The sequence below is a fragment of the Acartia tonsa genome, chromosome 4, assembly GCF_053477335.1.
Source record: "Acartia tonsa isolate MP-2025a chromosome 4, ASM5347733v1, whole genome shotgun sequence".
In the NCBI taxonomy this organism is placed as follows: domain Eukaryota; kingdom Metazoa; phylum Arthropoda; class Copepoda; order Calanoida; family Acartiidae; genus Acartia; species Acartia tonsa.
This window is the reverse complement of record NC_137263.1, coordinates 47,353,739-47,379,732: the sequence shown is the minus strand read 5'-3', so window position 1 is coordinate 47,379,732 and position 25,994 is coordinate 47,353,739. Positions and strand designations below refer to the sequence as shown.

The following is a 25,994-nucleotide window of genomic DNA, read 5'->3' as shown; positions in this document are numbered from 1 at the left end:
TCGTTCGTGGATAGTCCCCTTTTAATTTACTTTTAATTTCTTTATATATATGCTAATAAACCAAAGTTATGAACAAGGTTTATTTTATAATACAAAGTAGTAAGCTTTTTTTTATATGTAGCTCAAAATCTCAATAACACTTTATATTCAAATTTTTAGATGGTTTTAGGTTATTTTTCTGCTATTCCCATTCCTTCAAATACTGAGCCCCTGGATGCTATAGGAGCAGCTGCTAGTCTAAAACAGCACTAAAATTAATTTTAATTCAAACTTTAGTGTTTATGTATACAAAAATATAATTTTTATCTTCAAGTAAGACAATTTTGCTGATTATATCTTCTTGGTGATGCCTTTCTTATGGACGTAGATTTTGCTAAATAACAATTGTAAATATATAAACTTTGAAAAATGTCCCAATAAAGAGAAGTCTTTGGTATAAAAATACTAGAGTTTGGCTCGATATAATTATCTCGCTATTGGCTAGGTTTATTCAATGTTTTATTTACTTTCTTTTGGTTATTGAATTCTGATTATTAACCCTATTCTTCCATTATCTTCTCCCTGACAATTTCTTTCTTTAAACTATTTAGGATCTTAATATTTTTTTTATTTCAAATTATCGTCCTGAAAGGGTTAAAATGTTCAGTTAACTGTTAAATTTTAGTTCAATATCTGACCACATTGCGCACGTATCGCTAGTATCAAATTATTTTAAAACTAAGCTTTCTTTTATTTACTATATTATTGATTTAAATTTTCTGTTTTATGGATAGAAATTTAATACTTCAATATAATTCAAATAGCAACATGAAATAAAAAAAATGAATTTATTCTTCATACAGTAAAATAATGGGTCTTATCGTTCTGGTCAATGAGAGTTTATTACGGATTATTGGAGCACTATGAGTTTTAAACATTCATCGCTTGGAAGACTTGAGCTCATATATAGACATTTATTTCCTATATAGATCTGTCATGGATCTTGATGCAATAAAGCAGGCTGTTTTGTAAATGTTAAAAATTGGAAGATTTCATTAAACAAAAGTTCCCGCAAATATAAGTATTAAAGAAAATCCTCAAATTTTACATTTTTTGCATTTATATTTTAGAATTTAAAACAAAGTCTTTATTTCTCATTTTTTTTCATTTGGTTTTGTTGTCATTTTTCAAACTTTAATAATATTTTCTTAAAATTATCGTATGTTGGTGTACAGGTACGGCGTATAGTGCCGAGATTTTTTAAATTTAGATATAGTTAAATTAAGTAAGAAAGAAATTGGGGGGGGGGGGGGGGGGAGCTAATATACACTATCAATCCAGTGAACATCCCCTTCAGCCAGAGATATTGCTTATACGTTTTATGCCTGTTCAATTCACCATATACATACAATCTATATAGAAAGAAAAGATAGGGAAAAAGAAAGACGCAAATAGAGAGAGAGAAACAGATTTAAAATGCCCGGCATAAATATTGTGTGTGTTTGTGCCCGTTTGCGTCAATATTATTAGTGTGTATGTGTATATGCGTATAGTTGCGTAGCTGTGTTTGTTTGTGCCTAGGCAACTGCGTTGCTGTTCCCCCTACACATTTCCAACATTTCCCCCACTAATTCATTCACAACCTACCCAAAGTTGCGCAGCAATTCATCAGAACCCTTCCCTTGTCCCTCCCTACTACCACCACCGCGACGTTAAAGACGGCAGAGATGTTGTTGATGGTAGTGGTGCTCTACAACAACACTCCCCTCTCCACAACCTTACACCCCTGCCACCCCCTTTCCCCCCCTCGCAACACAATTCTATGATCTCTGACAACCTTTTGAAGGTCGCACAGCCTGGGGGCTGTGTGTGTGCGTGTGTGTGTGTGTGTGTGTTAGTGTTGTAGTGCTGTTGTGCTGTTGTGCATGCTATTGTACATATATTGGCCGGTAGACATTAAGTTATAAATATCCAACATATAGAAACAGGGCTTTCATATCGCTAGGGACAGTGAAGTCATGCGGTTGTTATTATTGGTAGGTCTAAAATCACATAGAAAAATTATTACAACATTTTAAAGAATTTCGAAAATCATTAGAAAAATTGCGTCAATTTACTACATAACACATAGGATGATATCATAGCTGTCTGTTGTATATATTGGAAAGGTGATCTAATACATTATTGTGTAATAACAATGTGGTGATTCAAATGTTATTCATCAAAAGATAATAACATAAGGGATAATGTGATTAGTGATATGTGTATACCCAGCCCAAGTGTTTCAAACACAATTATAACATTGTAATAGAAATTATATCAAACATTTAGTGATTTTATCTTTACTCTTTAATTAATAGAAATTTGTCAAATTTAAAAAAAAAATTCTTTAAATATTTTAACCATCTTTACTGCATTGGAACTATTGAATTCATTTTGGTATTATATGAAACATTATATGGAAGAATAATTTTAGACTTCAATTAAATATTTCCTAATTTGGCATTTCTTTTAATTAAGACAATACAAGAGTTCCATCTCCCTCCCCATTATGTCTGCCTATTGTTCCCTATTTAAGCCCCAAACTCATTAATATTGGTTTGCTCTAACCTTATAGAAATATGTTTCCTAAATGTAGAGCTCTAAAAATATATATTTTCAATAAACCTTTATCTTATACTATACTAGAATAACCCCAAAGAAAATCAATACCCATTTACGTCCAAAATTGGTATGCCCTATATATGCTAAAGATTAAATGTCAGTTTTGTTATGGATGTATGTATGTATGTATGGCCTAGTATAGATTATAATTTTTATACACATAGGCCTAGATAGCCTAGGCCTAACCAATCATCTGATTGGCTAGTATATAGTTGATTGGCTAAAGAAACAACCATCAAAATCAACTTTTTATTTCCTCTTATACCCCCCCCCCCCATATACATCTCCCCAATTACCCTTCCTTTGCCCTTAGTTAAAAGGAATTAACCTTTAGCCGTGTGTTCATATAGGCATACCATAGGCATTTGGGCAGTCTAGTATAAGAAAAGATTATACATACATAGATTCTATTATTATAAAGTAAGAAAATAAAAAGAAAAGGGAAGCGTGTCGAAGTACAAATTCGTGCCTAAAAATTGTATCTGCATGCTGCATATGCATAGCCAAAAAAATTTCTTCAATTATTCAAGTTACATGTAAAAAAAGAGTAAAGATTCAATTGCAGAATTTCAAAATAGAAAATTATCTATGTATATTTTCACAAATTAATAAATGTTTGATGTTTTTTCTTTTATTTTGTGTTGTTTCACTTATATTTTTTTTATCTAATTAAATCAATTTTTTTCTAATTATCTAGCACAAAAAAAACACATATCTCTCTCTACATCCGTTTAAATCCTTTTAGCGAGCAATTAGAGTGTTGCAAAACTGTGTATATATATGTATAAAGTATATCTCGGCTTATGTGTATTTATCTAAATGCCTAAAGTGTTTTAAGTCCAGATTACTAAGATTACGCGAATGGCATACGCACACAATCAACATTTTTAACACACAATTAGCGGAAGAAAAACAGCTTTTTGCAAATGTTTTTTTTATTATCTGATATAATAAAATTGTATAATGACCTTTTTAACATAAAAATTAAAAGTTGCGCTAATTGTCCAATTTTTTTGAAGTTGTAAGCAATTAAATTTTTACCTGTACTTACATAATTAGTTATAATTGAGTGTGCATGTGTGTGTGTGTGTGTGTGTGTGTGTGTGCATGTGTGTGTGTAAGTGGGTGTACGTGTTGCTTTAAATGTTCTTAAACCTAGAAGTAGCTCGGGTCATAAACTTGATCCTCAAAATTACTTTCAGAGTCACTTGTTAGACACACACACACACACATACACATACACACACCAACACACACACACACACACACACACACACACACACACACACACACACACACACACAGACAAAAATATATAACGCGGAAGCTTAAACAAGTGCAGTGCAAGTTTTTTACGCCAATTTTTTTTTATCTTTGCAAAAGTTGAATTTCCAAGTAGTCTATTATTTAAACAAGGGGTCAGTTTCAGAGCAAATATTATTGGGAAGGGGAAGTTTTTTTAATGAAAATGACAGAAATTTCATAACTAAAACAAAGAAAACTAATATAAAGTAATATTCAATATTGTTCTAGAGTATTTTTTTTAGGGGATTTATGTTTTGTAAAAGATTGTGTGGGTGTTTCTGTGCCTGCTTTGAATTGTATGTGTGTGGTTTGTGTGCGCATTTTTGCAAAATTTCTTGCCTAACCTTGAAATTTTAATATTCAGCAAAGTCCAGTTATTGGTTTTTAAAAATATCATAATAATCAATTCTTTTTTTTCGTTTTTTGACTAATTAACATTTAGATTGAAGAAACGGAAAGTGTCATGTGTGACGTTACAAAAATACGTCGTAAATGCAAGGATGAGAGTGAAGTGGGAAAGGAAAACCATAAAAAATGGATTTAGACTATTTTCATGACGTCACTTATGACACTTTTCGTATCTCGATTTGGATTTCGAGTTAAGTTGCGGATTTACAAGTTATAAAAAGTACCAACTATCTGACGGTTTATTAGATGGCTATCGACGCATTTGGTTTATTTTACCCTTGTTTTCACCAAAAAAGATTTTGCTCAAGATGCCTTATTAGGCCATACACCAAAATGTACATTATCCTATGTCTGATTTTAATAAAAGAATAAAAAAAATTGGCACAAATTTGTTTTCTTTTGAAAACTACCATCCCACATATTTGGCATATAAACAAAACATAAATAAATCAACAGTTAGTCAAAATAATTTCAAATTTGTCTAAGGATAGCCTCACTGTTATTGTGGTAATTTTATTTTCAATAGAGTGGAGAAAAAAACCATTGTGTTGGAAAAATATAGATCACCAGAAAACCGCAGTATCATGACATTCTTGGCTTGAGATTTCAGAATTTATTCAGAAATTTTTGAGGTTTTATATTCAATGATTTTTAGAATTTGTTTATATTTTTGTATATTAATTCATATGGCACATAAAAATATTTTCTGTTAACATCTGTAAACAAGAAAATTTTTGCGATTTTTTCATGTAAAACTAAAAATATTCTTAAAATTTTCTACATCTAAAAAAGTAATGTTTGTATATGTAATTTGAATATTCGATCAAAGTTAAAAGGAGAGTCAGTAAATTGAATCCTTATACTAAAGTAACAGGATGTTTGTCTGTCTGTCTGTGTGTCTGTCTGTGTGTACCGAAGGATCTCGCTAACCGCTGAACCGATCGGGTTCTCCTTAACAGGGTAGCTTCTCATAAGTCCCGGGAAGGTTTTTAACTATTTTGGGGGAGGGTACCACTACCCTCCCAAGAGAAATGACAAAAAAATCGAAATTTTAAAAAACGTTTAGGAGACTTCAACGTCAAATGAAGAGGTATCGTACGTAAAAAAATATAGTAGAGACTTTATCAAACAAAAACATTTAAAGTGCCACTAGAGGCCTCTAGGGGCGTAGCCGCTAGTAATAGATAAAATAACTATTTTTTTTTCTAGATTTATCTAACTCCAAGTTGAATCTACATTTTTTTCCTTTCTTGATATTAATGTTATAATGGCTTAATTGTCCACGCTTATGATGACAAAACTATTGTTATTTCTTTTCCATAAATCTTTTTACATTTGATAATGATAGTAATCTAATCTCTACTTATGCCCTGTCCCAAGCACGCAAAGGGTAAAAACTTAGCGCATGCTATTTTGTGCAAAAAGTACATTCTACTACTATTCAACTTATCATAAAGAATTGAATTCATATCCTGCCCCTCCACCCCCTCCCCCCACCACCCCTATTTCTTTTCTTGAGAATGTGAAACCTTCATAATAATCTGTATGTTTTTGTTACCATGGATCTCTCAATTCAGAGTTATGCTAGGTTTTTGTTTGATTTGAGTCTACACAGAGCCCTGGGGACACCTTTTTGTTATAATCATTCTTTTATGAGCGCGCAAATGACTGTTTTTGCCGCATGTTTTTTCTATTACCATTGTTTCTCCATCTATGGTGGTGGTTGATATATGGGCCGAGTATTCACTAGGGTCACTTTATTCAAGTGATTAGATAATTGGTCAATTTGGATTCAATACAAGAACAATTTAATGGACAGTTTACAAGAAACTGTTTGAACAATGATTTTACATTGTTTTAATTAGCACTTTGTCATAGAGTGTAATCATGGCGTAAATCACGTAATTAACTGTAAAACTGTTATAATCTTTAAAATAATGTAATCATCAATTATAGATGTGAGAGTGTGTATTGCAGGGATCTAAAGGGATAAGTCAATGGCCGATAAATTATTTACATCCCCAACGATGATACAAAAAAATTATCCCTACTGTAGTTTACAATTAGTGGTTAAAATATTTGGACAAACAATTAAATGGTCTAACCAATCAAAATTCAAAAAAAGTACCCAAGGTTATATAGCCAACGAATAAGAAAGCGTTATCATAAAACTTTGGGGGCTAGTGTAATAAACACCCCCAATGTCCCCTCCCTCTCTGATGTGGTGTGTGTTTGTTTATTAGCTTTTATCTTTCTTTTGTTTATTAGCTTCCCAAGAATGATTGTCATTATTCTTGTTGTAACAGGTTGATAAATAAACCATGACTAATTGCCATTGATAGAATTTAAATTTAAAATGAAATAGTTTAAATTCCAATATGTGCGTGGGAATTTTACACTTTTGTTTTTTTTAAGGAATTGCTTAGAATTATGATTTTTTTTGTAGCGAAGCTACTCTTTAATTCACTTTATTTGTCCATCCGTCAGTCAGTCCTTTGGGGAAAATGTGATTTTCTCGAATGCTATTGAAGATAGACAGCTGAAATTGTTAGATCTATATCTATGTATAGTTCTAATTTATACATTGTTTTGTCCGTCTGTCTTTCGGTCATGCTTTAAAAGAATTAAAACTTATTTTTTTAAACAACTGAACATCTGCTGTAAAACTACTTTGTTTTTATTTTTTGTTCATCGCTCCTTATGGATGCTGTTATCCTTGTTTTACTTTTCCTCATAATTCACAGAAACGCTCTTGCATAAATTTTTCTTGACAATGACAAGATTTGCACATCTTTTTATTCGTAATGAGGAAAATATCACAAAAAAAGTTGTTGATCATTGTACATATTTTTAAGGAAATAACAATCTTCGCCAAGTTTCCAAGTAACGCAGCAAAAATAAGTTAATATAGTGTAAATAAGTAGTCAACTGTAAAGACAAAATTACAGATGTACAAACGGCCAAAATACTTTTGTTATTGTTATGATGTTGCTTTGCTTCATGATTTAATAGTAGCAGACATTTTAATATTATAATTCTAAACAAGATCTGGAATTAAACATTTTCCCTATTATTATACAATAATGAAAGGGCGTTTCTGTTCCAATAATACTGAACTTTGATTTCTGGTTACTAAGCAATTATAGATTAAACTTTGATCGATATAAATCAGAAAATAATTACAGACAATTAAGCTCACAAGAAATATATTTGGAACAAAAATTTTTAATTGTTTTTAAATACGGCAAGAAAATATAATTACTTTTTAAAACAATCATTACATTTAGTTTTATTTTAAAAATGATAATGTTTAATTACATTTGAGTTAACTGTCCAAATTTAGATTTTTCTTTATGATAAGGCTCATCAACAAATCATTTTCAAGTAATTTTGGTATTTTCTGTGGTTTTAATATGATTAAGTATGGGAGTTTATATTTTATTTTTAACATTAAACTAGACGATTTTATAACTAGATTATTTTTTGTTTTAGATTTTAATCATCTAATCATTTCAGATTGTTTAGATAATTGTGTATTATTTTTTTCATTCTTTAAGAACCTTTGCATTTTTTACTAGGCCTAAAAAGGCTTATGGCTTGTAAAGTCTAATGTTTGACATAGAATTTCTTGTGGAATTTATGGCTTCGGTTTGTTTTGACGCTTCTTCAGTTTCGAGATGCCATGAATGTGTGAAGAGGTCGTTTAGTAGGAGGCGTCTCAGGACACACCTTTTTAAAGTGACCATTTCAAATTTGACACTAACACTTATACACACACAAACATGCATAAGTAAATACTTTTTGTGAGTCATTTGAAGAAATTTAAGAGGCAATTTCTGGACAATTACAGTGCCATCCATATGTCTTAATCTATCCAAGAGTTTCGTTATTTTCTTACTTCAGTACCGTAGAATGTGAAAAAACAAAATAAAATTTTGACAAAATTAAATCAATTATAATTGCTTAATTGCTATTTTACTAGTTAGTATAGATTCTTTTTATAAGATTAAGCCCATTTAAACTTTAAATTTATATATAGGCATTTAACAGTTGATGGACGGGATGACAAAAATTAAATTGATGTTTACTCCTGAGAGAAAAGTCGTGAGCTTCACACTTTAACATTTCATTTATACATCATACTTTATCATTCAAGAATCATCCCTTCCCCTCCCATATATTGTCTGTGCATGAAAATATGTGAAGATTATTCTTAGAATATTATAATGGTTGTTTGGGTTACAATACCACCCCACCTTTCTATATATTACCCGGAGCCACGAGATTTTAAATTTAGATAAAATTTGTAAGAATATTTATCTTGTGGTAGAGTTATTATAGCACTCCTGTGGTATTTACAAGTTTGATGTATTATATGTTTCTTAGCTTAGCGCATCATTATACTTGTCATTTAAGACATGGAAATTTAGATTTAGATAAGATTCCTAGTATAAACTATTCACCAATATGGTATATAGGCATACTTAATAGAGATATAGTTTCATCTGAGGTGTACTATAGTGGGACTTGCAGCTGTATTGTTATCTTTTTGCAATTTTAATGAGAAAAAAATTTAATGCTATAAATGTTATAAATATAGGAAATACACTGAGGGGATGGGGGAGCGGTGGGGAGAGGGGTGGGTGTAGGGAAGTTACTCCAAAAACACAATTAACATACGTCCATCAATGTTAAGCTTCCAGCGATAAATCCCGTTGATACATAGTTTCAGGGCAAATTGGGTAAGCAAATGTATATTTTCATCCCATAGTATACACATTATCATTTCATTTATATCATATCCTGCTTTATAGTTAGGGTTCATTTAACTTTACAATTAGGTCCGCAGTCTGTCCGTAATGCCTTCACACAAATGATGCCTAAACTAATTAATAATTGAACTTGGGGCCTTTGATTTATATAAATCAGTGTAGTAGAAGGAGGGGGGGGGGGGTCAGTGTACCCTTAATTTGTTAATTAATTTATCTACGGTCCATAGTTGGCCAACAGCGGAAGCAAAAATTATGATTAAGGCCCAAAGAAAAAAGGGGGAAATAATGGTAATGGTCAAGTAAGGCCTATAATAAAGGCATCTCTCTCAAATGGGGTTTTGTGGTTAGGGGGAATTTTAAAAGTAGGCCTTGAGTTTTAGATTCAAATTGAACCATTTTCAGAAGTTAACTTTCGAGGTCAAATATATTGAGTAGCCAGAAGAAAGGGGGGGGGGGGGGCGGGTTAAGGGAAGAGTTAACTTATATTTATTAAATATAAGATGAAGAATGATTACTTACTTGCATTTGTTGTAATATAAGAACTGAAACAAAAGCAAATCTAATCTAAAATGTTATCTAAATAAGATTGTACAGGGTGTTTCAATAGAAACGTCTTTTTTAAATTCTTAATTATGCATAGAAAATAAAACAATTATATAAAATGCTTTATATATTTGGAAAATCTATTCTGGGACATTTAAGTTTCAAATAATTGAAAATTATTTTTTCAATAACTTATGCCTCAAAAACCGGTTTTTCCAAAGACCTTATTTTTGAAGATTTATGGATTTAAAGATTGTGGAAAAAATGTGCACATTTTGAAAATTCAAATTGCGCGGCTTGTATTAAAAGTAGAAAAACATTATGCATACCGTTAGAATTGTCATGAACTCTAGTTTTTGGATATATAAGAACCATTCATGTGCTATGTATGGTAAAGGAACTACGTGGTAAAATGTTTAAATTTTCTTTACACTTTTCAACATTTCTCACATTTTTCAACGTAGCTCCTAAACTACAAATAGCACTTTATAATAGTACATTTATTTTTAGAAACTAGAGTTTATGACGATTCTAACGATATGCATGACTTTTTTCTACTATTAATGCAAGCCGCGCAATTTGAATTTTAAAAATGTGCACATTTTTTCCACAACCTGAAATCCGTAAATCTTCAAAAAAAGGCCTTTTGAAAAACCGGTTTTTGAGGCATAAGTTACTGAAAAAATAATTTTCAAATATTTGAAACATAAATGTCCCAGAATAGGTTTTCCAAATATATAAAGCATTTTATATAATTGTTTTATTTTCTATGCATAATTACGAATTTAAAAAAGACGTTTCTATTGAAACACCCTGTATTTACAAATATATTAAATGATTATTGATTATCCCAAAGCCAACAAAATCTGGTAAAAAATGTAGAAGCACGGAAGAATAGATTATCACAAAGGATTCTATCTAAAAAAAATGACACATTATTGCCTTCTTATTGAAAAGTACGTCTACCACAAATATCTCTTTTTTTGGGTATAGGACACCATGCGTGCCCAAATTGACATTTTGAAAAATCGTTTATCAACATGATTTTGTTGAGGTTTTGGGTTTTACACAATTTTGATGAGGAATCTTGTTCAAACACATATTGAACACCCGAACCCGTGGCTATTAAAAAATGCTTGAAATTTAATCTTTATTCTTGACATGTCAGAAATGAAATAGATTGGGTTAGATGTAGAATTCCTTCCAAATATCTTTGTTGTAATAAATGGAATTTTGTAATAAAAGCATTGGAATCTAAAATATTGTAAATGTTACGGCATGCAAATATTTATTTCTTACACATAAATGGTCATATTATCAGAACTTAATCAATAAATTTCCCCTTAGTAACACTAAGTATTTATCATCTTTAGATAACCCACTTTAATTCCCATAACGATGCTTTTCTACAAGCCGTTGAGGTCATTTTATTTGCATTTGTCTAGTTCATATGTCATATATTACGGAATTCTAAATACCAACTTAATTTTTGTGCCTTGATTATTGAATTTTAAAACTAGTTTTTAATGTGAGTTAACTGTATAATTTAATGACCTGTCGTCGTCGACATGTCTTGCATAATATATACTCCACTTCTACTTCTTGATCCTCCCAGGCAGGGAGGGGGCCATGGGCTGTTTTTTTACACCAGTCCCCCAAAGTTTTATAATAGTGTTTTCTCGTTCGTTGGCTTAACAGTTATGGGGACTTTCATCGAATTTTGATTGTTTGGTTCATTAAGTTGAATGTCCAATCACAGAAGGGGTAATTAATCATTGGAGATGTACATCAATTTATCGGCCATTGTCTCATCCCTTAGATTCCTGTGTTCCTTCTATCTTTTAAAAGCCATGTATAGTACATACGTTGGATATATAAAGTATATATACATATTTTATCAGATATCAGAAATGTAGAAGTTGTCACGGAAGCCACACACATACACACACACACACACACACACACACATTTTTAACACACATTTAGACATAAAATCAAGACACCCTATTTCGTAAATGGCATTAAAAAGGGGAGAACCTTAAAAACTTGTTTTTTTTTCAATTCACGTTATGATTGATTTAGGAGCAGCTATTCAAACAATTTATTTATGCATTGTGTATTGTAATAAATTGTATATGTTATACAATAACTATCTATAGAATCAATAAAAATATTTGACCCCCCGTTTTATGTTTTTCAAATGAATAGAAGAATTGGTTTGGAGTAATGGGCACTCCCCCAATTCAAGTGACGTGTTGGTGGGTGATCAGTGAATTGTTATAGGGAATTTATTATTTGAGTCATATAAAGTTATGTCACGTTTTGGGATTAAAATTTTTACACGTCTTAAAACATTTTAGTTATAGACAGAACAATCATATCCATATGTATGGCAGTAATGTTTAAGCTTAAATTTTAGAAATCCGTCAAGAAAAAAAAATTAATGGTCTGACAGTCGGACATTCTCTCGGTCAGTTGGAAGGAAGTACTGACAAATTCTAGTTATAAAAAAAGCTACACTTCTATAAAACATCTATAAATCTATGTAAATAGTGCTTTAAAACTGTTAGTTTACTAGTGAGTAAAATTATGTTATATACAAACAATGCTTATGATAAATGTTGAATTCCGATTGTTTCTTTAATAATAGACATTTATAATAATTAATTGACTAATTGTTTTATTTTTCTCTCAACAATTAGTTTTATTATACATAATTCTTATCAAATAAAGCTTTCATTTTCACAGTTTTTATACAACATTTTATTTATAAATTTAAAGTTATGTTTCATAGTTAAATTTTTAAGCTTCGCAATAACAACAAATTAAAACTAATGAAATGTAGGAAGTATGTTATAATGGATTTTCTAGTCTTCAAGGACGAAAAAGTTTAAAATAGAGAGCATTTTATATTTTATGTAATGTATTTTGTTATAGATTTTTGCGGGTTCAATTGATTTTATGAATTCAATAAAGATTAGGGAATCAAAAACTTGTACAACTGCAATGCATGTATGAAAAAAAAAGAAAAAGGGGGAAGTTGAATTATGTTGTGGAATGCAGTTGTTGTTACTTGTTGTTATTGCACTTTTCAGATTTTTTTTATCATTTTATCAGATCATTTATTCTACGCATACCTTTCAGGGATCTAAAGGGGTAAGACAATGGCCAAAAAATTGATATAAATCCCTAATTGTAATACTCAAAATTATAATTTGTGGTTGAAACGTTTGAACACTTAAGTTAATAAACCAACCAATCCAAATTCAATAAAAGTCCCTAAAGTTGTTAAGCCAACAAATGAGAAAATGTTATTATAAAACTTTGGGGACTACAGTCCAATGTCCCCTCCCTGCCTGCATACCTTTCCCTAGTGGATGGTTCATTAGATAATTTTTTAATTAAAGTTTTAGAGTATTATTTTTGCAAAAGATATTATTTTTAGATACAATCAAATATAATTTTCTATTGACATTCTAGACTTTGACTGTTTAACAAGTTAATTACTCGCATGGATGGTCAATAATCACGGATTTGCAATATGCAATGCAAGCAAAAAAATTGCAATAACATATACACAAACAAACATGCAAGTATGCGCATACACCAGGGAGGGAGGGGACATTGGTTTGTTTATTACACTAGTCCCCAAAGTTTTATAATAACTTTTTCTTATTCGCTGGCTTAACAACTTTGGGGACTTTCGATGAATTTTAATTTATTGGTTCATCAAGTTTCAACCACTAATTGTAATCTACAGATAGAGCTATTTTGTGTATCATCATAGGGATTTACAACAAATTATTGGCCATTGTCTTATCCTTTTAGATCCCTGAATACACAAACACAGACAAACTAAATATTTAAGTACAAATGCCAACACGTAGTTTACAGGCAAACATAGGAAAAGCTTTTTTTTTGGTTTTTATTGAATATAACATAGGCCGTGTTGCATATTTTATTTTGATTTTGTGGTTCAGGATGTATAATTTAATTTTGAACATGATAATATATTAGATCACCAATCCATTATCAAATTACAAACTAATTATTCATTTTTGGATTATAGTTTTAGATTTTTTAAAATTGTACCTATTATTGTTTTTAAAAAATGTATAAATGTTTTAATAGTTTATTTATTTTTAGGTTACCTGGGTGGTGGGAACTTTGTCCCTGCCCACACCTGACAAATCCCCCGCTCCAGCTGCCGCTTACGGCGCCCCGGAGGGATATGGAAGCCCCCAGGAGCCAGCATGCACACTGGAAAGAGTAAACGAACCCTCAGGTAAAAAACTTTTCCAGTTTGGGCTCCAAACCGATTAATATCCGCTGGATTAGAACCTGTTTTCGGCCATACTGAAAAATCATGTATAGAATCGAATTACAGACAATTTTTCAACAGTATTAAAATGAAAAAAAAAACATAAAATAATTACCAGTTTTATTAGCTGGGCCTTCGGCTAATTACAATTATTTATCTTATTATGCATTTTTGTCTTTAAAAAAAACCACATTTTTTTTCTATTGAAAACATTGATAACTTTATCCCTATTAACAGTTCTAATTAGATGTTAAAGTATTAACAAAATAATTAGTGTAATCTTAATGGATTAAAAATCTGTGCTAAGCCTAATTATATGCAATTAAGAACAATTGATCCAGTAATGTAAATCTCTTTTGAATCCAGATTAGTCACTTGGATTACAATTACCAAAGCCTAGGGGGGTATGAATGGGGTATGTGGATAAAACAAGGATGATAATATCCAACATCTACAAGGGGGATAGCTCAGCATTAAAAAATACTAAAACGGATTGTGTATTAATAAGTATAAGCTCATTGAACACAGAAAACTTCACAACAAATTTTCAACCTCTATTTTCAATAGCAGCCGAAAAAATTCACGTTTAACCGTTTCCCATAACGTAGATGAATTATAGAAAAGCTTCGCTACTAAATAGGAACCGATCCCCTTCAATGTTGAGATAACAGTGGGTGATATTTAATCCTTGTTGCTTAAAGTCTAATTAATTGTCAGGCAAAATTACATTTAAGTTGTTAATCTTGTAAAAATGTCTTATGCAGCATTCATTGTAAGACTAAATTTAATATGTTTAACATACACTTTTCTACACAAAAATATAAGTCAAAATCTGGAGTTGACAGTAAATTATCATTTATAGTTATATTCAGGGATCTAAAGGGATAAAACAATGGCCGATAAATGTGTGTACAATAGTACATTCCCAATGATGATTCACAAAACATCCCCTTCTGTAATAATGATTATTGGTTAAAACGTCTCGACACTCAACTAAATGAAACAACCAATCAAAATTCAATAAAAGTCCTCAAGGTTGTTAAGCCAACTAACAATACTTTGGGAACTAGTGTAATAAACAGCATAATGTCCCCTCCCTTCCTGAGTTATATTTATTATTTATTTTTTACGCTTTGCTAGCATAATTATCATATTATTAATTATTTTTGTCAGTATATAATTAGTAATATAAATATCTATTTTTAAATTTTCTAAAATGAGGAGCTTTTTTAATGATGGCATAAATTTACTATTTCATATCATAAAAAATCAGACTTGATAGGATAAATTTTATGACATATAATAAATAGCTTTGGCGCTATTTTTTTTTTGATTTTTGAAAGATATATACACAAAATGTTTAAAGCTGTAATTTACTGATAACTTGGATTGATAAAAGTTTTATCACATAATTTTCTGGCAAGGAATAGGACATTCTATAATCTTATCAGCTTTTAACCCCCCGTTATTTTAAAGCCTTAAAGTTTTTTTTGTAGTTAAGTATGGAAAAAAAACTTAGTATTACCCCTATGACTGGGAGTTGTCCCCCTCCCCCCATTTTCGACACCTTAGCTATTGTTAATAAAATAGGCATCAAAATGGCTTGTTTGTAGTCCAATTAACAAAAAAATGCCTTTAGTTTTTTTTTTATATTAAACAAGTTAAAAATACTTATAATTCGTTTTTAGTAGCGAAGCTACTCTATAATTCACTTTGTCCGTCCGTCCGTCAGTCAGTCAGTCAGTCCGTCAGTCCGTCAGTCCGTAACGCTATGGGGGAAATGGGATTTACTCAGCTCCTATAAAAGATAGAATGCTGAAATTTATTGACAACATTCTTATTATTAAGGAGCACAATTGACTATAAAACATCATTTACGGTCGGACCGATTTTTAGCAGGTTTTAGGCTATTTTTATATTTTTCACATTTTTCTCCATATCTTCAGTGTTTATGGTCCGATTTTCAAAATTTTTTCAGTTACAGATATCAAAATTAAATTTCCTGTCGTTTAAAGAAACAATCATGAAGGCCAGACTGCCTTTTTAGCAGGTTTTAGGCTATTTTTATATTTTTCACATTTTTCTCCATATCTTCAGTGTATGGTCCGATTTTCAAAATTTTTTCAGTTATAGATATCAAAATTAAATTTCCCGTCTTTTAAAGAAGACAACCATGACGGCCAGTCTGCCTTTTTAGCGGGTTTTAGGCTGTTTTTTTTTTTATATTTTTAACATTTTTCTCCATATCTTCAGTGTTTATAGTCCGATTTTCAAAATTTTTTCAGTTGTAGATATCAAAATTAAATTTACCGTCTTTAAAGGAAATAATCATGACGGCCAGACTGCCATTTTGGCAGGTTTTAGGCTATTTATAAATATATTTAACACTTTTTTCCATATCTTCAGTGTATATGGTCCGATTTTCAAAATTTTTAAGTTAAGGATTTAAAAATTAAATTTTTGTCGTTTTAAGAAAATAACCATGGCGGCCAGACTACCTTTTATCAGGTTTTTGGCTATTTCTATATGTTTTACATATTTCCCAAGATCTTTGTTTATTTTGATCCAATTTTCAAACTTTTATGGGATATCAGTATCAAAATAATTTTTCCCATTGTTATGAGCATCTTTAATATAATTTACTTTGACCATCGTCATCATACAAAATAAAACAAGGTTTCATACTTATTTTATCCAATAAATCTATTCTTGATTTTAGTAAAAACCTTTTAAATCTACCTGTACGTATTCCAATCTATGATTTTTCGTGCTTCGCTACTTATGGATGTTGTCATCCTTGTTGTATTATTATTTGTAACAAAAAGTGACACACTACATTTCTGGACATAATATGGGAGGGTCAGACAAATGAATGATTTTGTAAAAAAAAACTGTCAGTTTTGTAATCATTTATTATTTGTTGCCTTCCTTATGACATTACTATTTACTATGTCACATTTAAGAAAAAAGCTCAAATCATGCTCTTATTACTTCTCAAACTGGTAAAGGGGTGAGAGGAAGAAAAAGAGAGTGAAGAAAACTAAATTATCTCAAATTAAAGCAACAAAATTATGGTTTATAATCCTTGTGTAAAGGGTAAGAACTGTCCTGGCCGTTATATAACATTTGTCTCGGCTATTAATAATTTGCGGCATTCTCGCTATAATAGGATGACTTGCACCACAATATGGTTGAAAATAGTGAAAGAAGGGGTGGGGTGGTGGGATTGCAGTGGTTTTGTTGTTCTGCACTTGATAATAAGTTGTATGATAATCATCTCTTGTTAAATATGTCCACTTTATAAAAATCTGCTAATATGAGAGGAAGAGGGGGAGGGGTTGGCAAAAAAGTTTTGGAACATTAATTTTCCGTGCAAAAAAATATGTAATTAATTCTATAAAAAATAATTGCATTTAATATGCTTTGAAGGCTTTCATTGTGGACATAATACAGAGCGTTACTTACAATTTTGGCAAAAATCAGTTTTCATTTCCGTTTATCTCTAAAGTGAAGCATCTTTTAGTACCTTATAAAAAATGATAGTGATGAAAAACTAAAAAGAAAAAGGCAAAAATTTTTTTCTCAAAGTGAACTATCACTCCCTGATTTCATTTACTTTTGTTGTGAAAAAATAAATAATTTTCTTTTGTTTGTGGCGAGTATGAAAAATCTATTAAATAACAATTAATTATTGTAGCACAGTTATGTATTATATTTGTGCACTCAGCTGCAAGATCAAAATGCCTTTCTCCACATAAATTACAAAATATTTATATTGTTAAATGTTAAAATTGTAAAAACTTGAATTCTCTGAAGTAATTTTTGTGTTGAATGTAAAGGCTACCATTTAATTTGACTTTTCAACCAGAAATATGCATTTTATGCTTTATTATTATTGTGCATTAATTTAGTTCTCAGAACTTTTTATGCTTAAACGGGAAAAAGTTTTTATACATGATTTAATATCATTTTTATATACTAAATATTGTTCAAAATATTAAAATATTTTTTTTGTTAATGCTGAATTAATATATAATCAAAAGTCGCTCCATCATTCACCTTTTTACATCTTGGGGCACTTTTCCTTTGATTGATTGATTGTTAAAAAGCCTAGTGTGAGTCAGGATTAAAGGCCTGAGTATGTATTATAGACTTATGTTATAGGGTTTCATTTCTTGCGTATTTTGAAATAATGTAAATTACGCTGTTCTTTCCCCTAAAACAATATTTTGAAGACTTTTTATTAAAAAAATCCGTGAAGTATTTACATAAGCATATTTTGCTCATATGTGTATCTTTAAAGTCCTTAAAAGCACAATTTTATTGTATTCTAAAACCCTCTACTGCATACATATTAAAAGTTTGTAAGTCAGATTTCCAACCTTGAAAAGAGCTCCTGCGCAGGGAAGTAGGGGACATTGGGCTGATTATTACACTAGTCCCCAAAGTTTTATACTAACGATTCCTTATTGGTTGGCTAAACATCGTTGGGGACTTTAATTGAATTCTGATTGGTTAGTCTTTACGACTTATTGTAATCTACAGAAGGGTAATTTTGTGTAACATCATTGGGGATGTACATTGAATTATCGGCCGTTGTCTTATCCCTGTAGATCCCTGGCTCCTGCGCATATGTATTTCTGTGTGGGCGTAAATAGATCTATAAAAAGATGGAAGCCGACATGACAGAACTTTTTTTATCAACATCAAAACGCCATCAGTTACATCTTAGTTTGTACTCAAAATTGCGCCTGCTTAGTAGAGAGCAGCTTCTCTTTGACTGAGGTATGTCTGTACGACCTAACAGTGTCAGTATTGCCAAAATTTGACAATAATAAAACATATCATAATCTGCTTAACATAAATTACTTAACGAAAAAAATTATCTAGTTAAATCTTTTGCAAAAAAAACTACTTTTAACTAAAGTAAATGTTACTTTTAATTGCCACAAGACTTTTAGGCATAACTATCCCTATTATTGAAATACTAGGGTATAGCACTTTAACTTAGTTTAAATAGCAAGTTGTAAAACTGAAGTAAAATTGATTGGAAATATTTGAAGCCCCTAAAATTTTAAGGAACCCTTAAAATCTTTCCATCTATGAATCTACATTAATTTGAGCTGGTCTACATATATATATTCCATCTTAACTTCCGGCTATCATTCAAGTTTTAATATATATATATATCTATATATATATACAATGTATACATTTTAATGGTCAGATATGTATTATATATATTATACATAAGTATAATCTCCTAGGGAGGGAGGGGACATTGAGCGGTTTATTACACTAGTCCCCAAAGTTTTGTAATAACATTTTTTTCTTATTAATAGGCTTAAAATTTTTGGAGACATTTAAAGTATTTTGAATGGTTGGTTCATTAAGTTGAGTGTCCTTACGTTTTAACCACTAATTGTAATCTACAGAAGGGGTAATTGTGTGTATCATCATTGGGGATGTACATCAATTTATAGGCCATTGTCTTATCCCTTTAGATCCCTGATAATCTCCCCTTTCCTCTGAATGCGAGAGAATTATAAAAGCCATTCTAAGAAACTTTAAGATTAATGGTTGAAATAAAAGTCTGATTTGTATTATTTAAAATTGTATGCTTTAATATATTTGCTGCCTTGCCCCAGACTACAAGAGGCAGGAAAAGGACAATAAAAGACAAATTAATCAACACCCAGATCTTGTCGAATATTTGTTAGTTACCAAAAGCAGATTTTAACATACACATAAATAATTTGGGGGGTAAAATTGGTTTTAAATCCACATTGTGCTATCTCTGTATCCCTGACAAATATGCATTTCATTCTTTTCTTCTATCATTAATCTTTATACATTCTTTTCACAAAATTTGGTGGATTTTTTTTCGCAAGTGGGCCACCCAGAACATGTTCACCTTTGGGAAGCCATATCCCAGCCTGAATTAGCCCTGTGGGGCTCTAATATGAAACTAAATAAGTTCTTTTTTTCAGGCTACGGATGTCAACAGGACCAGGAATGCGAGACTGTATACGAGGACCAGTGCTCAACCAGCTACGAGCAGCAGTGTGAGACCAAGTACGACCAGAAGTGTGAGACCAAGTACGAGCAGGCATGCGAGACCAAGTACGAGGAGCAGTGCGAGACTCAGTACGAGCAGCAGTGCGAGACCAAGTACGAGCAGGAGTGCACAACCGAGTACGACACCCAGTGCGAGACCAAGTACGACACCAAGTGTGAGACCAAGTACGAGGATCAGTGCAGGACTGAGTATGAGCAGCAGTGCGAGACCAAGTACGACACCCAGTGCGAGACTGTGTACGATACTCAGTATGAGAAGCAGTGCGAGACCAAGTACGAGCAAAAGTGTGAGACCAAGTACGAGACCACCTACGAGGCAAGTTCCTTATAAATTTTAAACCATTTTTATTTACATTACATTTTTTTGAAACTTTTATTCTTTAAGTTAATAATTTTTTTGTGAAAAATTCTTCATACCATTTTGTAGGAGGTTTGTGAGACCGTGTACGAGACTCAGTATGAGACTCAATATGAGACCAAGTGTGAGACTCAATACGAGACTGAGTACGAGACCAAGTACGAGGAGCAGTGCGAGACCAAGTATGAACAACAGTGCGAGACCAAGTACGAACAGCAGTGCGAGACCAAGTACGAGCAGAAGTGCGAGACCGTCTATGAGACTCAGTATGAGCAGCAGTGTGAGACCAAGTACGAGCAACAGTGCGAGACCAAGTATGAGACTCAATATGACACTCAGTGCCACACCGAGTACAGAACCGAATACGACACTGTCTATGAGGATAAGTGTGAGACCAAGTACGAGGACAAGTGCGAGACCAAGTACGAGACCGAGTACGAGACCACTTATGAACAGCAGTGCGAGACCAAGTACGAGAAGCAGTGCGAGACCACCTATGAGACCACCTACGAACAGCAGTGCGAGACCAAGTACGAGCAGCAGTGCGAGACTAAGTATGAGCAGAAGTGCGAGACCAAGTACGAGCAAGAGTGCGAGACTGTGTACGAGGAGGTGTGTGAGGCCGCCCAGCCAACCTACCAATCCGCTGGATCCGGCTATGGTGCCCCATCCGGCTACGGCTCCCCTCAAGCTCCTGCCTGCAAACAGGTAATATATCTATTGCATTAAAAAATGTTTTTTTTTTATTAAGATCAAAGAGTATTAATTCCATTGAGTCTAAGTGGTGAGAAAATGGATAATTTTATTCCCCCCCCCCCAAAAAAAAAAATAACATGATTAACAAAATTATACCAAATGTACATTTGAATAATCATTTCAAAAAGTTCAGTTTCTCAATTTTCACCCCCCCCCCTCCCAAACAAGATTTTAGATTAACAAATGGCAGAACGTGATTTTAAACTTTGGGGGGACAGTATAATTTACAATTCATTGTCACCTCCCTCCCTGATCAATTCCGTTAACTTCAATTGAATAAAAATATTTGTTTATACAGCAAAAAGGGAATTTAGATTCAATGAAATTAATATCATAGAAAATTAAAGGAAGTCGGTGAACAAAAGCGTTTTGAATTGCAATTAATGTTCAGTTAAATGTGACTAAAGTATAAATTAAAAGGAGGTCTCGATTCACTAAGCATTGACAAAAAAGTTTCTCACAGAATTGAACAATATCATATTTTCAATTCATTCATTGCATACTTATTACACAGAAATGCGCTCAGGCATTCTTGTACAATTCAATAGCAACATATTTTTCTTTCTCTATAAGTTAAGTCATTACAAAAATGGACAAAATGTAATTTTAAAAATATATCAAAGGAAAATGTCTTTTTAATATATTCAAATTTTTTTATATTTTTCTTTAATCAATCTACTTATCGAGTAGAATTGCTCTTTTAATTGCACCCTTCCTTGAATATTATGAAAAATTTGTTGCAGGTTCCCAGACAAGAGTGCAAGAATGTTCCCAAGCAGGAGTGCCAGAATATTCCCAAGCAGGAGTGCAAGAACGTGCCCCGCCAGGAGTGCCGCAACGTACCCCGCCAGGTGCCCAAGGAGCAGTGCCGTGATGTTCCCCGTCAAGAGTGCAAGAACGTGCCCAAGCAGGTCGCCAAGCAGGTTCCCAAGCAGGTCTGCAACAAGGTCTCCAAGGAGGAGTGCACCAAGATCCCCAGACAAGTGCCCAGACAGGTGCCCGAGGAAAAGTGCGAGCAGGTGCCCAAACAGGTCCCCAAGCAGGAGTGCAAGAACGTCCCCAGACAAGAATGCCAGAACGTTCCCAAGCAGGTTCCCAAGGAACAGTGCCAGAATGTGCCCAAGCAAGAGTGTCGCAACGTCCCCAGACAGGAATGCAAGAACGTCCCCAGACAAGAGTGCAAGAACGTCCCCAAGAAGGTCCCCAAGCGTGTTGAGAAGCAGTCTTGCAACCAGATCCCCAGACAAGTTCCCAAGCAGGTTCCCAAGCAGGAGTGCAAGAATGTCCCCAAGCAGGTCCCCAAGCAAGAGTGCCAGAATGTTCCCAAGGAGGAGTGCCGCGACGTGCCCCGCCAGGTTCCCAGACAAGAATGCACCCAGGTGCCCAAACAGGAGTGCAAGAATGTCCCCAAGCAGAAGTGCGAGCGTGTTGCCAAGGAGGAGTGCAAGCAGATCCCCCGCGAGGATTGCAAGCAGGTGCCTCGTCAGAGCTGTCAAAATGTACCTAAGCAGGAGTGCAGAAATGTGCCCAGACAATCTTGCCAGCAGGTACCTAGACAAGAATGCAACCAGGTACCCAAACAGGAGTGCAGAAATGTACCCAGACAGGAGTGCCAGAACGTACCCAAGCAACAGTGCAATAAAGTTCCCCGTCAGAACTGCTCAACATTCTACCTATGTCCAGTGTGTACACAACCCACTTACGGTTAAGCCCGCATTAACCAGCATAACAGCAACCACCAACTTTGCCAAACGTTGTTTTTGTTGTTATGTTATTATTAATTTCTCATCAATCAAAGATATTCCTTCTTTAGAAACCTCCATTACTAGTTCCCATCAGAACCCCATAATGTACAATGCTTACCATAATATTATTTATTTATTCTTATTTATTGAAATAAATTATTTCAGTCAACACGTAAAACATGCTTTTATTATTTTAGGAAAATTTAGATTTTGTTAAAAAAATTAGATCGAAAAAAATTGTGTCTTAATGTTTGTATTTCTCTAGCATTTAAAAAGAACTACTTTGAATGGTATAAATAAAATTTAAATTAAATATTACAAAATGTATGTAGTATATGCCTACACGTAAATTAAACATGCGCATAACAGGCATATATTTTTGAATAATAGCAGGCCTTAAAAATGAAATGGACCATGTTTAAAGGCCCCAGAACAAGGCTTTCAATTTTGGATATATGTCTGGTAAAAGGGAAAGGGGGGGAGGAATTAATCCCCCCAAAATTTAAAAGTTTTGATTTACATATTTGTATTATGTATATACTTTAAATGGGTTGAATGCCCCCCCCCCCCCCACACCCCATTAAAATCCGTATGTCCATTAACGCCAAGTTAATACGGGGCAACACTTATCAAGACGACGGACAACGCAACGTTGACGCGCAACTCGACGGTCGTCGACGCCGTGATGCGTCAGGAGTTAGGCGCCATCATGCTGAGCATACATATGCGTATATAAGTGTGTGTGTGTGTGTGTGTGTGTACGTGTGAGTGTGTGTGTGTGTGATTTTAAGACGCATGTAAGAGAGAGATGGATAGAAGAAGGAAATGCGTCTTGAACCTTTCCCGTTCATTTTCCTTCCCTTTTAACACCCACAACAACTTTTATTTCCCCACAACTGTTGTTGTCCGTTTAATGTTGTTAAATTGTTGTTGAGGAAGAGAAGTTGTGTTTCCTAAAAGTCTGCAGTGGCCAAACCACCCCTTTCCCTTCTATTCTAAGCTCTCCTTTGTTGAATTCTCACCATGGTTGTTGTACGCTGTTGTGTTGTTGTTTGAGTGCAAGATAAATTAAGATTTTCCCCGTAGGCCAACAACATAACTAACTATAGATCAATATTTCTCTCTTTCTTTCTTTTTTTCTATATCACCATCTTTCCTCCCCCTGTCTTATTACAAATATAAATGTCTAATATCAACAACAAAATTCTATAGCCCCCCTTTTCTGCTTAACCCTTCCCAAAGATTTGAGCAGTTCAACGCCAGAAAATAGATCCGGTTGAAAATTTTGTGTGCTGGTTTATTTTGAAATGGGTTTTGTTTTAAAGTACGCTTGCACTAAAGCCAAACATTGCAGTTAACATTTTACTTTTTCTTTACATTTTCTTATAATTGACATTTTTACAAGTTTAAGAAAAATATAATTATCCCTATAAATAAGTAGCGGGATGGCTGTCTGTGTATCTGTCTGCAGCTTAAGATCTCACTATTCGCTGGACCTATATGGACCTCTTATAAAATGAAGCTTTCAAAAGGTCCAGGAATATTTGTGACTATTTTTTGGGGAGGATAATCCCACTCTTCCAAGAGAAATCACCCATGGATAAAAACCTCTCACAATTTGTTACTTTTTCTTTTTGAAACTAAAATTGAAAGTGGATAATCGACGTACCCCTCTCTAAAGTCAAGTGCACTAAAGGTCTCTAGGGGCATAAAGTATTTTTACAATGTACATTGGTCTGTCAATCTGTCATCATCAATAACGTTCCGAAATAATAAGAGTGTATGTCCCTGGAATCCCTGTAGAATATACGTGGATATATATATAACAGGCGAAAAATGTCATCAATTTATCTTGCTCATATGGAACTCATTTATTGGTCAGTTCGTTCATCCAGTAGGAAGGAGGGGGTGGTGTGAAGGGAGTGGAAGGTGAGAACCATTATTTTATCCCACTTCGAGTTTCACTTTATTAGATAACATGAAAATCTGGTGTAAGTCCTAAGTAATAATATATGAAATGTCGCTGGGTAGTAGGAGCTGATATCTATTCAGAACAAGGATAACATCATAAATAAAAGCAACGCCTATCAAATTAGATAGTCTTCAAAAATTATATCAAATATATCACAAATTCTCAGGGCTCGACAGTAGCGCGTCAGCCACCTGTAAGCCTCAGGGAAATCAATCGTTTACAATTTTAAAAATCAGCCTGAAGTCTTAACCTGACCGAAATTTGACAGTCCTCCTTTTAATAAAAAATGTTCAAAGCATCCAAAGGGGTTTAAGTTTGTGGCTTAGTCTCGACTGTAAATGAAATGGGAAAATATATAATGATTTTTTTTACGACTTCATTACAGAGATATGCTTTGCTAGGACATTGTGTCTAATCGTAACAGGAATTAACATTACAAAACAAATGAAATATTAGGTTAATTATTAAACCCTTATTTTCAAAACTTTAAAAAAATCTATATTGGTAAATAGTGAGTATGCGATAAGGGTGAATTGGAATCCCCCTTCCCCCATTAGTTTTGTTTTGAAAAGCCAATCATTTTTGTGGTGGAGAGGGGTAGACTCTAGGGGCTTCACCCAAATAGTTAGGAAGTGCTACTTTTCAGTGAAGCCTCAGCACTGTCAATGCAATAATCATTAATCATGTTAAAATCACTAACTTACCCCCTTAATTTTTCTTTTTTTTCTTTTTTCTATGAGTCAGTCTGTCTGTTTGTACGGAACGATCTCGTAAACTGCTGGAATGATGGGGTTTGGTTTTATTAAGCTACAACCCCCTACCCACCCTCCCCTTTAGATTTTTCCAATTGCTAAAATGCCTCCCATTGGGAGGTCAGATTCAACTTCAAATTTGAATTTGAATGAAGGAAAGGTGTATTGCTACTTTTAACCCTTAAAGGTTCCTTTCCAGTTATTAATATTGTAGGGAGGGGGGCCAGGGGGGGGGATAGTGATCAACCATCTATCAAGTCTCAAGCCCCCCTCTTAAACGCCCTTTGAGTTATATTTTTTAGTAGGGAGGGGGGGGGGGGGGGTTTAATTTATTATATTGC

At 33.1% G+C, this 25,994-nt stretch overlaps 1 protein-coding gene across 1 annotated transcript; it reads left to right on the top strand.

Moving 5' to 3' along the window:
• Positions 1-1,881: 1,881 nt before the first annotated feature.
• Positions 1,882-23,107, top strand: LOC145317482 (uncharacterized). Its single transcript, XM_080158576.1, has 5 exons — positions 1,882-2,015; positions 13,818-13,956; positions 19,983-20,386; positions 20,498-21,136; positions 21,928-23,107. The coding sequence occupies exons 1-5, from the start codon at positions 1,998-2,000 to the stop codon at positions 22,891-22,893; spliced, it is 2,166 nt and encodes a 721-aa protein (XP_080014702.1). The 5' UTR covers positions 1,882-1,997; the 3' UTR covers positions 22,894-23,107.
• The last annotated feature ends 2,887 nt before the right edge of the window (positions 23,108-25,994 follow it).